General features: G+C 42.5%; 1 protein-coding gene across 3 annotated transcripts in view; it reads left to right on the top strand.

Moving 5' to 3' along the window:
• Positions 1–15,960, top strand: part of LOC135898487 (HEAT repeat-containing protein 6) — a 63,665-nt gene that overhangs the window by 18,995 nt on the left and 28,710 nt on the right. For all 3 annotated transcript variants that reach the window (XM_065427426.1, XM_065427428.1, XM_065427427.1), the window contains 9 exons: positions 77–228; positions 875–997; positions 1,544–1,620; positions 4,309–4,438; positions 5,368–5,467; positions 6,705–7,002; positions 7,515–7,596; positions 10,404–10,493; positions 14,947–15,084. In XM_065427426.1, coding sequence (XP_065283498.1) covers positions 77–228; positions 875–997; positions 1,544–1,620; positions 4,309–4,438; positions 5,368–5,467; positions 6,705–7,002; positions 7,515–7,596; positions 10,404–10,493; positions 14,947–15,084 — 1,190 coding nt within the window. The remainder of the gene's footprint in view (positions 1–76; positions 229–874; positions 998–1,543; positions 1,621–4,308; positions 4,439–5,367; positions 5,468–6,704; positions 7,003–7,514; positions 7,597–10,403; positions 10,494–14,946; positions 15,085–15,960) is intronic.

Below are 15,960 nucleotides of genomic sequence, written 5' to 3'. Positions count from 1 at the left end.
TTGTGTGTGTGTTAAGTTAAAAGAGATTCTTAATTTCCCATACCTGCATTCTTCCATATTGCTGTAATTTCTGCAGAGGGCATGAAGACTCCTCTTCAGTTTTGGAAAAAGACATCAAGTTCGGAGTCGGAGTTTTCTGATTCCGAAGGAAGTCAGGTGATGAGGCAACGGCATTTGCAAGCAAGTGTCCGTCGCAATGTCTACTTCACTCTCGCTTACATTACAAAGGTGAGAATTGCATCCATAACTTTTCTTTCTCCGTTGTCTCCCTCCACCTCTATTTCTTTAGTAACATATTTTCTTAACTTATGTGTTGATGAGTTTTTATTAGCTGTCCTTTTTGACAGGAAGATTGTCCAGCAGGTTGTGCATTATCTCGTATTGATGCTGGGGCCCTTAAAAAAGAAATTTGAGGAAAAATTAATGTAGTAGACTTATTCAGTAAATAGTTTTTCTTGGAAAGCTGGATAATTAACATCTTCATCTCTGTTAATTAACCCCTTATTCTGAAGTGCCTAATGCAATAGGCAGAATTTAATTTTTATTCCTTCAAATTGTTTGCTCATAGCATTCCAATCTAAATAAATTGCGTGTGTGATCTGCTTCTTATTTATACACATATGTCTGAAGAAGAGAAGTTGGGAGGAAAGTTGTTTGCTTTGTTACGCTCCCTTGCTAGGCAAATTCTCCAGTAGCCTTCATGTACAGTTTGTAGCAGGAATAGCACACACCACTGAATTACTGATAACATGGTTGATCGCATATTTTTATTGTCCAACACGTTTACCAAATCATGTTTTAGCCACAGTATATCATGCCGTCTGGGTAAATGGGTGAAGTCTCTTCTGGCACAATGCTATATGTGGCATTTCAGGTCGTTGACAGCCGAGAGATGTTTGGCTACTGGCTTCACTTTCTTCCTGATATACCAGTTACCATTGGTGCACCTCAGACACAGACAGTTCTTTTGACCATTCTCAAGGACCCAAACCCACAGGTGCAGTTATGTGTACATTTCCAGTGCTTGACATTCTCACAATTAGTCTAAGTTATGGCTTGAAAACACTTTATTAATAGTCTAGATAATTGCAAGGAGTCTTCATAGTCTTCGTTTTGTGTTCATTTACTGAAGTGGTATCACAAAGAATTACGTATTGTCCTTTGCAAACTAAATTTACATTCTGACACTGTCCGTGAGTACTTTATATAAAGGTTGCTATTTTGGCCTGCTGGTGTGCCATTAATAATAGCCCATAATAGACAAGGACACCAGCAAGACACAGGTGACGCATGCAGGGCTTTTTACCCTTCTTTGTTAGTAGTTGAGTTAGTGCCATGTGTGTATCATTTGCGTCTTGCCATTGTCCTTGCCCTTTATGCTCTATGTAATCAGTATTATATAGCAGAGATTACATCTCCTCTGGAGCTCCCACAATACTATTGTCCTTGCTAGCAAGTAGAGATTAAAATTTTCAGCAATTCATCACAGCACAGATTTTTGACTGGGCCTAATGTGCAGCTGACTACTTTTTTTTATGTGTAGGTTCGGGTAGCAGCGCTCGATTTGTTGACTGGCTTTGTGACCAAGTACAAGCCGTTCCTGGGGCTTGCAGCCTATAGGTAATGTAGGACATGTTTCTCCTTTGGTTATTTTGAATTGCCTCAATGACGGGATGTCGGGGGGGAAGTTGAGATAACTTTGTTGTTTCTTGATCAAATCTGATAAAACTGCATATGCATATTTAGGGTTTTGTGTTTACTTTAAATATCCAATTATGTATTGCATATACATAGTAGTTACCGATATAACTAATAATTACCTTCTATTATTTGCTGAAACAATTAAAATTTACCTGTTAAAGGGTAGATACTACAGTGCATAAGGATTGCAATGCTGGAAACAGATTCGAAATTGGACAATTATTTGTCATTTTACAGCCCACTGAAGTTCTGTGTCCACAGTGTCAATAATAAGAGCAAATATAGATGTAAATAAAAAGATTTTGAAGCTGGAAATAAAAAAATGTGCTCTCCGCATTGCCTTCCCAACACATTTAGCTTTGTGCTACAAAAAAATAATAGCTGTAGCTGTTGTAGGTCCAAAGATACTTATGCAGCAAACAAGCAAGGTGACTAAAAATCATCTTTTGAGAAAAATTAGAAAAAGTAAACGTTACTCAGTGTTATACAGAAGAAGCTACTTACATATTTACATACGGAATTGACTAGTAAGCCCTGCAGTAATCTTCCTGCAGCAGTTCAAGCTTTATGCATTTACCTTCATGTAGCAAAAAACGTTACAGTTGTAACTGTCCTAGATCTTAAAATATTGTTGCCACAAACAAGTAGACTGAGTGAAAAGCTTGTCTTCAGAAAAACGGACAACTAGATTTATTAGTAAATATAATAAAGTGTTTACATGTTACAAGTTGTAACAGGCTAGTATGCCCCTGGCACATGCCCCAGTATGTATGTTGCAGCCTGAAAGGTTTCTGATAAGAAAAAAAATATATATATTGTGTAGTTTGCAGATTACCGGTGCTCCACATTTCGAGCATAGCGAAATTGTTCACGAGAAATGGGTTGCACATCCTGTCGATGCTGCATTACCGCAGATCGCGCACAAGATTAATATCTTTCATCGCAAAAAATATAATTTAATGCCATTTGCCAATTACCAGTGCTCTGCATTTCGTGCAAAAGGAAATTATTCATGAGCAACAGAGTGCACGTTTGGCCGCCATTCACGTATAGCGAACTCTGCGCCGACGCGACATTGCCGCAGATTGCACACGAAATGACTATCTCTATGGAAAGACTGCAGTCACGTTCACCTTTTTCCACAAGACAGCAAAGCATTCGTAGAATCGCGGCTTACAATAACGAAGTGCGCCTCTATCGCATCCATGCCAGCCGCGGCTGCGTCAGGGTGAGTGAGGAAATCCTATTTTCGCTTGGTAGCTGATGCGGAAACAAAGTCTTGCAGTTTTTCTTGAGCCTTCTTCACTTTCTCCAAATCATCGGGTTGCAGTAGTTTTGCTGGAATCCCACATGAACACCGGTCGCTGCCAGAACCACTTTCATCTGCTAAGCCTGCTAAGCCTATTCCGCTGTTGTGGGGGGAGGCTTCGGCGGCACTTGTCATGGGTACCGAACTATTGCTGGCATCTTTTTAAATGCGCACTTTTAAAAGTTTAATACCCCTCATTTTTTCTTTTAGTCGCTGAATTTATGGCTTGTAGCAAACTGAATTTGACATTGTTTCATGCCGAGTTTCGCACGCCCGAGCAGATGGCGGCGAAAATCTGCCAATGGCATGGTGTGCTTGCGGTCACGTGCCTCAGTCGACAAATGGAATTGTGCATCGGGGCTTTTTTTGTGGGCTTTTTCTTCATAACCATTCAGCACATGGAGTAGCGGTGGCCCAAAAACTGAACGAGAAGTGTGCCTATTTCAAACAAGACCAAGATGGCTGCGATCGGAAACTTAGAACGGCAACTGTGCGTCACAGAAAAAGACCTATTTTTGCACGTTCATCAATAAAAATACAGCTTGCCGACACGATATCAAGCGCCATTACGACCAAACTATTGGTCCAATAGGGGTGAAAATTTGAGATAATGCATCAGATACTGCAAAATCCATAAATAACTCTTCAAAAAAGTTATTTTTCCCCAATTTTTTGGTCTCTAAGACCCGTGTCTCCCCTTATAGGCACAGACAACTGTGATGTACTGCACATTGTTGATTTAGGTCGTTGCTGAACTTGGTGGCTTTATTTCTGTATTGTCCTGACTGTCCCAACGTGGGAGCGGCCCGCAGCGCGCTGAGTCGCGTACCTCAGGACCTTCATTAAAGTTTTGCATCCATCCATCCATCCGCTATACATCCTCTAGATGTAGAAACATGTGCACCTTTGAATAAGCAGTAAATAAATAGACTTCATTTTTATATTTGTTCTTACCTTTTTTTTTCTGCACTTTACTTTTAAATGTTGGCCACTTTTCGTATGATTTGAATGCCATTTAATTTTCTTAAGACATGCATTACATAGATAGAAACCCACATTAGCAGCCTGTTTAGGAGTTGTATATAAAATAAATGATAAGTCATAAGAAACATTTTCTGGGGCAGTACCGTCATGGACAGTTGACGCACAAAATGAACCTGCAAATTTTGCCACTGCTTACCTAACTGCCTGGTTAACTTTTTTTTTTTCTTCTTCTTCTTTTGGTTACTTGGCATGGGAAATGGCTCCAGTGTCTGTGTTGAAGGTGCTAATATTTATTTTCTTCTGATTTATCGTAGCGGCTCAAAGAGAACAGCATTCACGACTTTATCCGAAACTGTGGCTGCTATCCTAGGAGAAGTGCATCGGTGCCTTCATCTAGCCATTATTGCAGAGAACAATCCAGCTCAGATTATCCAGCTACTCAAGGTCTGTATACCTTGCTGAGTGCTCGGTACATTTTGCATACCTAAGCAAGCGTGTGTGACTAGTTCCATTGTGTTGTTGGCTGCCTGATCTTGACTATGTATGATAAGTGGACTACATTTTACATGAAGAATTTCTAGAAGCAGGCAATTTTTCTTTTTTCCGAAAAGCACCTCCATAATAGAGTTGAAGTTGAATGAAATTGATTTCAGTCTTGTCAAGCTATCCTTGGTAAATGGCATGATTTATTAGGAAATCATGTAAATGTGACCTGCGCAGTCTGAACCATTGCTTCTAAGTAACCTTACAACACACTTTGAAGAAAAGATTGCGCATGTTTTGAACAAAGAAACAAACAAAATAAGAAATCAAAACAAATACTGCACTCCATGAAAGAACTCCACATCAATACAGCATGGCATTACATTTCACCACACCTTCAGAGGATATCAACACCCTGTACAGTCTTGTACTGATGTCACAAGGGACACTTTCAATCATGATTGAGCCTGATCAGGATATAATTTCTCAATCCCAATTGGTGCCTTTGCACAAGATGTAGAAGGTGGCCAATCAGGGTTGAGAAATTTGTTCTGGATTGGGCTCGCTTGCAATTGAAAATTCTCGTCTGGCTGGCCAAATTGTGTCATTTGCAGCACACAGCCACTATGCTCTGGTTTCTTTAATCTACTGCATGAAGTTTGAGTGGCTGTACATATCATTTGATGTCATACTTAGTTGCTTTTAGCCTATTTTTTATTTACATCATCTATTGCGAAGAACTTGCACAAGTCAAGTAACGCAGCATTCACTAAAGCTCTTTGTGTGTATGAGAGTGTACCATAAAGTGAACAGAACAGTTTGTTGACCTCAAACTTGTCCTTCCCTCTTTTTCTCTCACAATTTCCCCCAATCCCTATTGCTGAAAACAGTGCCTAGCAGCTGTAGTCACAGGATCTCCATATCATCGTTTGCAACAAGGACTTCTTAGTCGCGTCATTAATGACGTGGCTGCCTTTATGGACAACAAAGGTTTGTTGTGCTAAATCCATTGTCTGGCTTCTGGCACTGTCCACAAGCATGTATTCCAATGCCATTTAAGGTGCAGTTCTTTAAACTGAGGCCATGCCTAGTGCATTCACTGATGCAAATAAAGATTTTTTTTTTTTTCTGATTGTGCTATCAACTGCAAAAGTTTGAAGAATGTGAAAACCATAGAAGCACTGCATCTTCTTAACGTCATTACATATAATCTAGGATACTATATTGCGGCGCACCTTAAGGGCTAAACGTAGTCTGACGTAGCGTGAGCATGCGCACATGTTACTTCACGTTAGCGAGAGCGACAGCGTCTATAGTTCGACCGATGGTGCCACGCACTGGCGCAGTCAACATAACCGGACACGGCCAATGCGTTCCGTCACGCCCGGCATCGAGCGACTATAAGCACGCCTTTACTCTTGCAGTCTGCAGTTGTGTATGCCATCATCACTGGCTGCATTTGTTCCACACATCCTCATGTGACAGAGGATTAACTGAGCTCCACTTCTGAAGAGAGAGCACTGGCTTTTTTCTGAAACATCTGTGGACCTTGCACTGTGTTAAACAATATTTGACCCCTATAATACAATCAAATAAATTATGATGGGATCTTATATAAATGTGAAGTCACAATCTGACTGTGAGAAATTCCACAATGGTTGCCACCAAATTCGTTCAAACCACCCAGGGTCCTGCAATGAACACTCAAAGCTTGGTACGCAGGCATTTTAGCATTCTTCTTTAATAAGAATACAGCTGCCACAGCCGACAACCACACCTGTTACCTCGTGTTGCTGGGCAGAGTGTCACAGTGACTGTGAGACATGCTTGCCTCTAAGAGGCACACAAACCACAAGAGGAAAAAAACAATTACGACCACGTGGGTGGCTGTTCTCTTTCATGTCTGTAATTCTTTCATGATTGTTTTCTTTTGTGTCTGTGGTTTGTCTACATCCTTTTAAAAAAATATTGCTAATATTTCTCGCAACGAATTCCAACTAGGCGAACAAGTCCTTCTGAAGCCATAGCTACTGATCCACCATGGCAGGAATTTTGCCTTCATGCTAATTTTTTACACACTGCTCTTGTTTATGAGGTGCCTTGAACTGCTCAGCTAGCAGTGAGTGTAGTATTAACAATGTTTATTAAAAATAATTTAGGTTCACATATGTTCGGTTTCAGCATGATGTAAGGAATGTTGAGCTCTCATTCTGCTTGCATTCCACAGGTGTCCAGGTGCAGGTCGCTGCCTTGACTGTGCTGGGTGCAGTAGTGAATGTAACTCCCTGGCCGAAGGAAGTTGCTGTAGCGCTGGAGCCGAGCAGCACTCCTGGGTTGAGAAGCAATGGCACTGAGAGCACAGAGAGCAGCAGCAACTTTCCAGGCTCTTGCTGGCTTGCTGCAGCTTGTGCTGACAAGCTGCTAGCCGACATGACTGAGTCTGTTCGGATAGCTACAACAGCCGTGCGTGTAGAGGCACTCCAGGTTCTGACCAACATGTGCCAGGGATACTTTGCACAGCTCATGTATGTTTCTACAGTACATGTTGTGCTTATATAAACGACTAACACAAATAACACCTGTTCACTTGATACATTATGAGTATGTAGTAAAAAGATCTTTATTCCAGTAAGAGTAGAGTATTCTTTTTACCCTCTTTTTTTTAAGTGACAGTTTGCTTTGTATAATGTAAAAGCATGTTAAGCACTAAGTTATCTTGAATGTCTGTCCCAAGGCTAATGGCAGGAGGACTCAATGTATGATTTCACATTGTAGGATGATTTAAAAATGGCTCTTGGCAAATTGTGCTGGTATGTAAAACTCCATGTTATGTCATCTGTCATCACAGCTACAGTCTCGGTGTAAAAATGCAGTATCAGAGGTTGTTGTCAGGCAAAGATTATTTAACGATACTGTATACTTTGAAAAGCGGGAAGCTTTATGTACCGCAGTAGAGAAGGTTGCACGCTTGTAACCTTGCCACTCTTAGAAAAACTTTGTATCTTGACTGTGTAATTTAGCTTGTCTTCTTTTTCAGGAAGTCATCAGACTGTGTGGTATCGGCAGTAGAAGCATGCCTTCGGGACACCAATTCAACCATCAAAATGCACACATTGAAGGTGAGTCTAGTACTAAATTAGTCTGCAAAATTTCTATGATGATAGGCCTAGTTCTGCGTAACCCTTCGGGGGTCAATTTTTATTGCAGATTCCAATTCTTCTTAGGAAGTTATTTCGCAAAAAAGTTTACCGTAATTTTTCTAGGATGCCCGTAAAGTGAGAAAAAAATATTTTACATTGGCATATATGTACTCTTCATTCATGAATAACAACAAAAGAGGAAATAAACTTGTAAGAATTGAAAATTTTATGCATTTCTATAGTTCAAGTCTGAAAATGCGCACACGAGAATATTTCGCAAGACTCAAATGTTCCTGCTGTTACACTAATGTGCACATCCATAGCGTAATCGAACTGCGTAGGAGCGCGCACTCAAGAAAACTGCGTGGTTGTGTGCCCGTCAAAAAAGCAAAATGTGTGACAAACTTCCGCTAATCTTCATCTTATCGCCAACCAGAGGCAATTAGTTTTCGCGAGTAAAAAAAAAGCAGCAGAAACGCATGCACGGCGGCATCCTTCCTATGCGCACCCCTGTGAGCACTAAATGAGCGAAAAAGAGGCGGTTGCCCTTTGAGCGATTAGTAACGAGATAGCCATCAGTTTTGCAAGCGGAAGACGCCGAAACCGACCGTGGAACAAAGCGCAAGCCGCTGCTCACCCGCGCGCGCGCCAATGCGCGAGCGGTACTATATAGACGCACGAAAGGGAACTAGCGCTAAAACAAACCACACAACGAAAACCGAGTGAGGGAGGCGCTATAGGATTTGGCAGTCGTAGCTGTAGGGAGGACCTTGATTCTTCCTCAGGACTTAGGCGAGCAGGGTTTATTTACATATTAACATTTTGAACAAGAGATACATTTACACAGTCTATGCGTGACCCCCAAATGGAGCCTGCAAGACGAAGCATACAGCAAACGAGCACACAGCTCACGAGTACATTGACGAGCACAGAGCATGACGACGAGCACACTCTAGCCGCCGACAACAGCTCGATATAACCACTTCGTTCGACGTCATCGTTCGACGTCATCGGAGAAAGGCCTCGTGTTCACCTTTGAGAGAAGGGGGTAGGAGTTTTAGACACCCGCAGGCCGCACAGGTTTCAGTGCTCTCTCCGAGCGCAGACGACCTTTGCAGTGCAGTCGTCGTGGTGTCCATTGTCCTGCGTCACAGTAGTCAGGTGGTCACGCCTGACCCCAGTCGGCGCTCTAAATTCCAGAGCTGCCTTTTTCCTGTAGTCGCCACGTGTGTCGGCAGACTGTGACGAATCCTGGGGCCCCCGTACCGCAAAGCACCCTTTTGCCAGGGTGGCTCCCCTTGCCGCAGAGAGACCATGACGACTTGGCAAATTAACCAACAATGCACGGTGTGTCAAACGTGGCCAGCCCTGCTGTCGTCACCGATCCTCCAAACAAGGCGCATGGTCGGTTAGCGCTGTCCTCGCTGGTTCTCTTTGGGGAAGATCGCAACGCTCGTAGCTGCAGCTGGCTGAAAAACCTGCAGGTCCGCAACTCGGAAGGCCATTCCTAACAGCGCGCGAAATAAATTTTCTGTATTCCCACATGGTGGCAGCACATGACAGAAAAGAAAAAGTTAGGAAATTGGCGCGCTTTTAAAGTATACAAGCGGCGCTGTAAATATGTGGCATTGACCATTTTGGAGTTTGTTTGCGGCGCCGTATATTTACGTCATTGACCCTCAAAGGGTTAAGAAGAGATACTGCACCAAAGTCGAACAAGCACTAGAGGTATCAACACGAACTAGCACTTGTCCGTGTCGATACCCTTTTGTGCTTGTCTGTGTTTGGCGCAGTATCTTTTCTTGAGCATTATGAACCAACTCACCCAACAACAAGCTTTATTGTGCCTATTTCTTTTACATGAGAAAGCACTTCTGCACAAGAACATTTTCTCATTGAGGCTTCTCTTTTTGCTCGCAACATGTATGCACAATGTACTTCACTCATTCATTCAAAAACTAAGGTACATACTTTGAAGTTCAGTTTGAGAAAATTGCTTTCTGAATTTATCACTGGTTTTGCATGTGTCTTCTTTTGCTTCTGTGCATAGGTGTCTTTATTTTGTTGTTACTCCTTTATGTTTTGCACAATACCTGCAAGGGCTTTGGCACAGTATCTTGTTAGCAGTGTGTTCAAAGGGGCTAGTTGGTTCATCATTGGAATAAAACAGAAATAGCATGACACAAGATAAGGGAGTAAAAGCATAGGACAGAGCGCTGACCAGCAACCAGATGCTTTATTTGCAGAAGCAGTATATAACGACATCATTGAAGGTTACACCGCTTGTGAATATGCAAAAGGCCTCAAAGATTTCCTGCACGCACTGTTGACTATATGTTCCAATAGTGCTAAATAGTAGGAAGATATAGTGAACAGCGCACGCAGGAAATCTTTGAGGCCTTTTGCATGTTCACAAGTGGCGACGCAAGCGTCAGTTCTGCGTCCCTCATGCTATCAAAAAAGAACTAGATTATCTCTGTGGCTAACGCTTATCCATCTTTTTCTTTCTTTTATGTCACTTCAATGATGTCTTTATATGCTGCTTCTGCAAATAAAGCATTTGGTTGTTAGTCAGCACTCTGTCCTGTGCTCTTTACTTGCTCAGCCTGTGTCGTGCTGTTTCTCTATTACTCCAGCATTATCTTGTGTTATTAGGCTATGTGAATAAATTAATAAAACCTTGTCATCTTTCTTAATAGTCACATCATGTTGATTACAATGTTCACTGTCATGCCATCGTGTTAAAGAAACTTTGCTTACTGTGTGCTCTATTCTGTTGTTTACAGCTTCTTGGCGCATTCAGTAAGAAATTGGGTGAAGCTGTCAGCGTGAAGCAGGATGAGGATAATGCTGACGTACAACGCTGCTTAGACTTGGTAAGGCTCAGTGTCTAATCTCGTTTGCATTGACACGTACTCGGCTGGTACATGTCAACCTCAGGCCCAAATTAGATATTGAACTGGCAGTCACAGCAAAGGCATTCATGTAATTTTTTGTGTTAATTATTTCTTGTGCCTCGTGTAAGCAGCTTGATTCTTGCATTTATTGTGACAGTGTTCTCCAAGATATTACTATCACACCTGCCGGCTCTGCAGAAATTTGCAAATTTAGGCTACTTGTACAGTTTTACGATCATTGTCTCCAGTTTTGCAAAAGATAACATGTTGAAAATGCAGTGCTGCAATATTGGAAAAATTGTGTGCAAAAAAGAAATTGTGATGGTACCTGCACCGTCATTTTCGCGGCAACTCAAGCCGCCATTATGTCTGAGGCTGGTTGGCTTGAACAAATTTATTTTCACAAGTTTTTAGAGCAGGCCAATTCAGCAACAGCAAACTCGGTGATAAAGTCACTTTGATCTCAAACACATGGTTGCTTGTTAGCCTCTGTTGTTCCAAGTTTGCTGCTGCTTGACAGCTGCGTTTAAAGGTAAATCATTAATAAAGAGTGTATTTATCCCACAAAAGTTGTGTTCATAGGAGAAACATTGTAAAAGATGTGTATTGCCCCCCCCCCCCTCCTCTTTGTCATGTCTGCAATGCAAGACTGGGAGGACTAGAAGCGGTAGGCTGCGGGACACGCATTTTCCCGTATTTACGCAGCTATCTGAAAAACCATACGGCCACCATCGGTCCAAGCTCAACTAGGTAGAAACCCTTTGTAGTTCCTGATCGAGAAACCCAGCAAGTGTATGTACGCTCCTTGCTCCTATTTAATGTTAGAATGTGTAAACCCGCATTGTAACTAGGGGGGAAGCTAACCCTAGGGCGCGCTATTTATGCTGATGATTTACGCCTTGGGCAAATTGGGGATCCTAGGGGGATAAGCAGGAGCTTCTCCAGTGGGCAATCCAACAGGTCGAGACATTCACGCTAGGAGCTGGCATGACATGTGCCCTAGAGAAGTCTTAACTTATGCGAATAAGGGCAAAGTACGCGAGATGAGAAAATTGCCAGAGTTTTGGACTATTCTTGTATGGGGATTCCATAAGGGAGGTGGATAAACATTGCATCCTGTGATTATGGATCCAACATGGCCAAAGTAGCGCACGCGATCTGCCACCTGAAAGGTACCACCCAATATGTAGCTGAGCTGATTCGTAGTGTTACGCGAACCTACGAAGGCTTCTTGGAAGGATTAACTATCTGACTCGTACACGCCTCGGTCATCAGTAGGATACCATACGGACTCCCCTTTTAAAGCATTACCAATCAGAAGCTCAAGCAGCTTGAAGTCATCATTCTGAGAGTTTTTAAAGCTGCTCTAGGGCTCCCTGAATCTACTAGTACAGAATGCTTTGAGAGATTGGGAATCCACAATACCTTTCGGTGTGTGGTGGCTACCCTCATCACGCAAAGGGAATGGCTGTGCGCAACAACGCAGTGTGGGGCCATACTAACCAAACTCGGCTTTGCACTCCGCCCTCAGTTCACTGCAGAAGAGACAGTGCAGATGACCTGGGAAGTCAGACAGCACATAGTGGTGTATTCAATGCCAAAAAATATGAGTCCAACGTATTGCGTGGGCACCGAAAGGCCGAGCAAGAGCATTGCACAAGACCTTTAGAGCGCAACCGGACGTGTACTCCACGGACGCTAGTCAGACTGGCAAGGACAAGTATGCGGTGGTAGCCACAAACCTAACTCTCGTGATAGGGGCATCTGTAAAATCTGTCATTACGGCAGAAGCCACAGCGATTGCACTTGCAATTAGGAACGTGGAGAATCGAGACACATCTGCAGCCATACTCATGGACTCAGAAATCGCCTGTCACCTGTATCTCTCCGGGTCAGCGCTGCACTTAGTATACTCAAAATTCTAGGGAACCAACTCACCAGATTTTGCAATCTCACTTGGTGCCCCGCGCACAAGAGCATGGAGGGTAACACAAGGGTGGACAGGCTAGCTTGCATACTAAGCACATGAGCTGCAGACCAAAGGAGTGATGACCCCCCCCTCCCTCCCCCTCTACAGTGCATGACATCCTCGAACACGAAAAAGAGGAGCAGAGACAATATGGACGCTGCAACCAAACTTAAACAGGCGAGGATTTGGCGCCGACTTCAAAAACAAGCGTACCCAAACCTACATACATACACTTAGCCGCATTCACCACGCACGACACACTGACGAATGCTCGTAGTGCAAGTACATGCCAACGTTATCACACATCACACGGATGTGCCCAAACAGACTGACCCATATCAATTCCACAAAACAAAGAACACAAAATTTTAACAAGCAATGGGAAGTGCGGCTTGTGGATGAAAATTATGATAGCCAACTGGCTCTCATGGACCAAGCCCAGCGAGCCACTCGTGCCACTGGAGCCCTGGACTAGGCGCCCCAATCACAGGACCTCGAGTTTTGTTTTCTTCAATGGAGTTTGTCTATCTCTCTCTATCTCTCTGCTAAGCTTTACGAATTTTAGTGTTGCAACTATGTACTTTGTGATGTGCAAAAATAGTATTGGGGCACTCTACCTCCCCTTTGGTTAAAGTTGCACTTTGGGCTTGTTGGTATATCATGATAGAGGCGCCAAACGTGTGTGTCGTCTGTGTTCTTTTGTCCTGTTTCTGATGCGCTATGCCTTTTGTCCCCTTTGGTTTTCCGCAAGACAGCAAGCTTCAAGGTTTCTGTGCAGGATCTGCAATGTAGAAAATTGATATTTCTACTGAAGGTTAATATGGTCAGGGTCAAGTCATTGTGCTAGAAAAGACAGCAAAAAAAAAGCTATTCAGCAGAAATGGCTGAGGTGATCTTGTTCATTACACCACAGCTACCCAAAAAGAGAGCATAGTTCTTGTCAGCACCATAAGTCCTTTCTGGTTGTTGAACGGCAAACTGTATTTTCACGGCACTGTACTGAAGAGCCAGGTTTGCACTACAGTGCATAGTGATAATAATGATGAAAACATATGTGGGTTTGGTACTGAAGAATGAGTGGTACTCTCTTGCCATGTTTGACGAACAGCAGCTTCTACTAATATCCGCTCTCATGAATAAAGCTCTGAGCCACTGCGTGGCCCTCTGTTCAGCCTGTATAACTACCCTGATGGTTGTGAACCACAGTTTGAAAAACACTTGGTTATGATTTTCTAACTGCCACATTAAGACACGCCAAAAAGCTTATTGTTAGTACTAGAGGCTGCATAATATAATATTTTTAACCTGCCGTGGTTGCTCAGTGGCTATGGTGTTGGGCTGCTGAGCACGAGGTGGCGGGATCGAATCCCGGCCACGGCGGCCGCATTTCGATGGGGGCGAAATGCGAAAACACCCGTGTGCTTAGCTTTAGGGGCACGTTAAAGAACTCCAGGTGGTCGAAATTTCCGGAGTCCTCCACTACGGCGTGCCTCATAATCAGAAAGTGGTTTTGGCACATAAAACCCCATAATTAATTAATTATAAAATAATATTTTAGACTACGTTCACACTTGGGAAGCGGCAAGCAGCCAGAAAGGCCAAATCAGGTGGAAAATCTTTTCCACGCGTGACCAAGATGTTCACATTTGTTTTGCCACTGCAGCGGAAAGCACATCCACTTTCGCCCACATCCATCTAGTCTGCGTATGTTTGTCTGCGTGGTGGTGCTGTTCATCACACCATTTCAAGCAGTATGTTCATTTATTGGCCCATCAGTTATTAAAAGCTATCCTTTCACTCTACTGTACATGTCGTCTTTTGCTTTCGTCTACCATGGAAGCAGAAAAAGACATAGTTTTAATACCTTTAGCTAGTTGTTTTTCCTAAATATGGACAATAAACAACGGGAGAGGTTTACAACCAGAAGTTTACATGATAGTGCAGCTTCTGGTGAAGCAGAACAGCTTTCCGCTTCTCTGTGACGGAAAAAACGGTCCGAGAGTGATCGGGCTCGCTGCCAGGGTTTTCTGCCTGTTTCGCTGCCTACGCAGGTGGATTCTGTCAAGTTTTTGCTGCTTCTGCCTGCTCCAAGATGAAGTGTGTACATAGCCTTAAGTAGATTTTATTCTCTTTTATTCTGATTCAGCCGTGCAATAATTTGTTCAGCTGTAACTACGCGTTTCAGGTATAAGCAATATTACTTCTCCTTTTTTTGCCTAAATATGAATGTGCATAGAACTTAGCAAATCTTGTGAACATCATAGTTTCAAGCACAATAAAGTTTTGGAGAAGCTGTCACTTTCTAATCCTTGTGTGACTTGGGAAAGCTCTGTTTAGAATACCATAAGTTTTTTTTTTATACTTGTATAATTCATCTTTCCGAGCATTGCCTTGGGCAATGAGTACTTGGTATAATCAGCATTTGGCGCACTTTTATATATGTTTCTTCTTTTCTTTTTTCAGGGGCGCCATCTTTGGTTGGACTGCCTGCTGAACGGAACACTACAGTCTTTTCTACAAGATTTTTCTGAACCAATGCTACAAACAGAGGGTTGCAATTGCCTCTCCACAATTGGGACGGTTATGTGGGATTCCTTGCCTGTAAGTACTCAATCTGTGGGTCCAGATAGGCTGTCAATGGAAACTGACCCTGTCAACCTTTAATTGCCAAACTCTGTCAAGTGAGGCTAGCTTAGCAGAACTCTTTGAGGAACTATCAGACATTGTTTGGGATATCATCGGCCTTAGTGAGATTAGAAGAACTGGTGAAGCTTATACATTGCTGAATAACTGGATTAAGCCACTGTTTGATTAAGCCTGGATTAAGCCACTGGTAAATGTGCATGTGAACCTGGAAATGGAACACAGTGTAGTAGTAGTTTATATATACTGATAGTACAGTATGGCCCACTGTTAAAGGACACATGCACTTAGTATACTGCTTTTGATTATCTTTAAGATATGACATAAAAGCACATGTACCAATATCTTATGTTAAAGTGTACACTATGCATCTGATCAGCCACTTTTTTCTAGTAACAGCAATGTTCCTAGTTATCATCATAATCACAATTTATTTGCTCTGAAAGACCCCAATGGGACTTTAAGGGGGCCTTGAAGCACTTAAAATGCATTACACAACAATAAAACAAGAAAAAAAATGCAATGTGTGTAAAGACAGTAGCACAAAAAACACTGCAATTATAGGCGCAATCAAAGTACCATGACAGCAACAATTATTGACATTAGAAAACCCAAATGTTGTCTTTATTACTAGTTATTTGTTTTTCTTTAGCAGCGTACCGTACTGTACATAAAAGACTCATCCCTAGATATTTCTAGCAGAATTGCACATTCATTGTTGGTTCATTGCTTGTTATCACGAGTAACACTAAGTACAGCTGTGTGCACCGGTTCTATGCTTTTATACAAAGTGGGCACCAAGTCTGTTAGTATACCGCTGCTATAATTCCCCAT

The sequence above is a fragment of the Dermacentor albipictus genome, chromosome 2 (assembly GCF_038994185.2).
Source record: "Dermacentor albipictus isolate Rhodes 1998 colony chromosome 2, USDA_Dalb.pri_finalv2, whole genome shotgun sequence".
Classification (NCBI taxonomy): domain Eukaryota; kingdom Metazoa; phylum Arthropoda; class Arachnida; order Ixodida; family Ixodidae; genus Dermacentor; species Dermacentor albipictus.
Note: the sequence above shows the minus strand (reverse complement) of the source record. Positions and strands in the feature narration are given on the sequence as shown.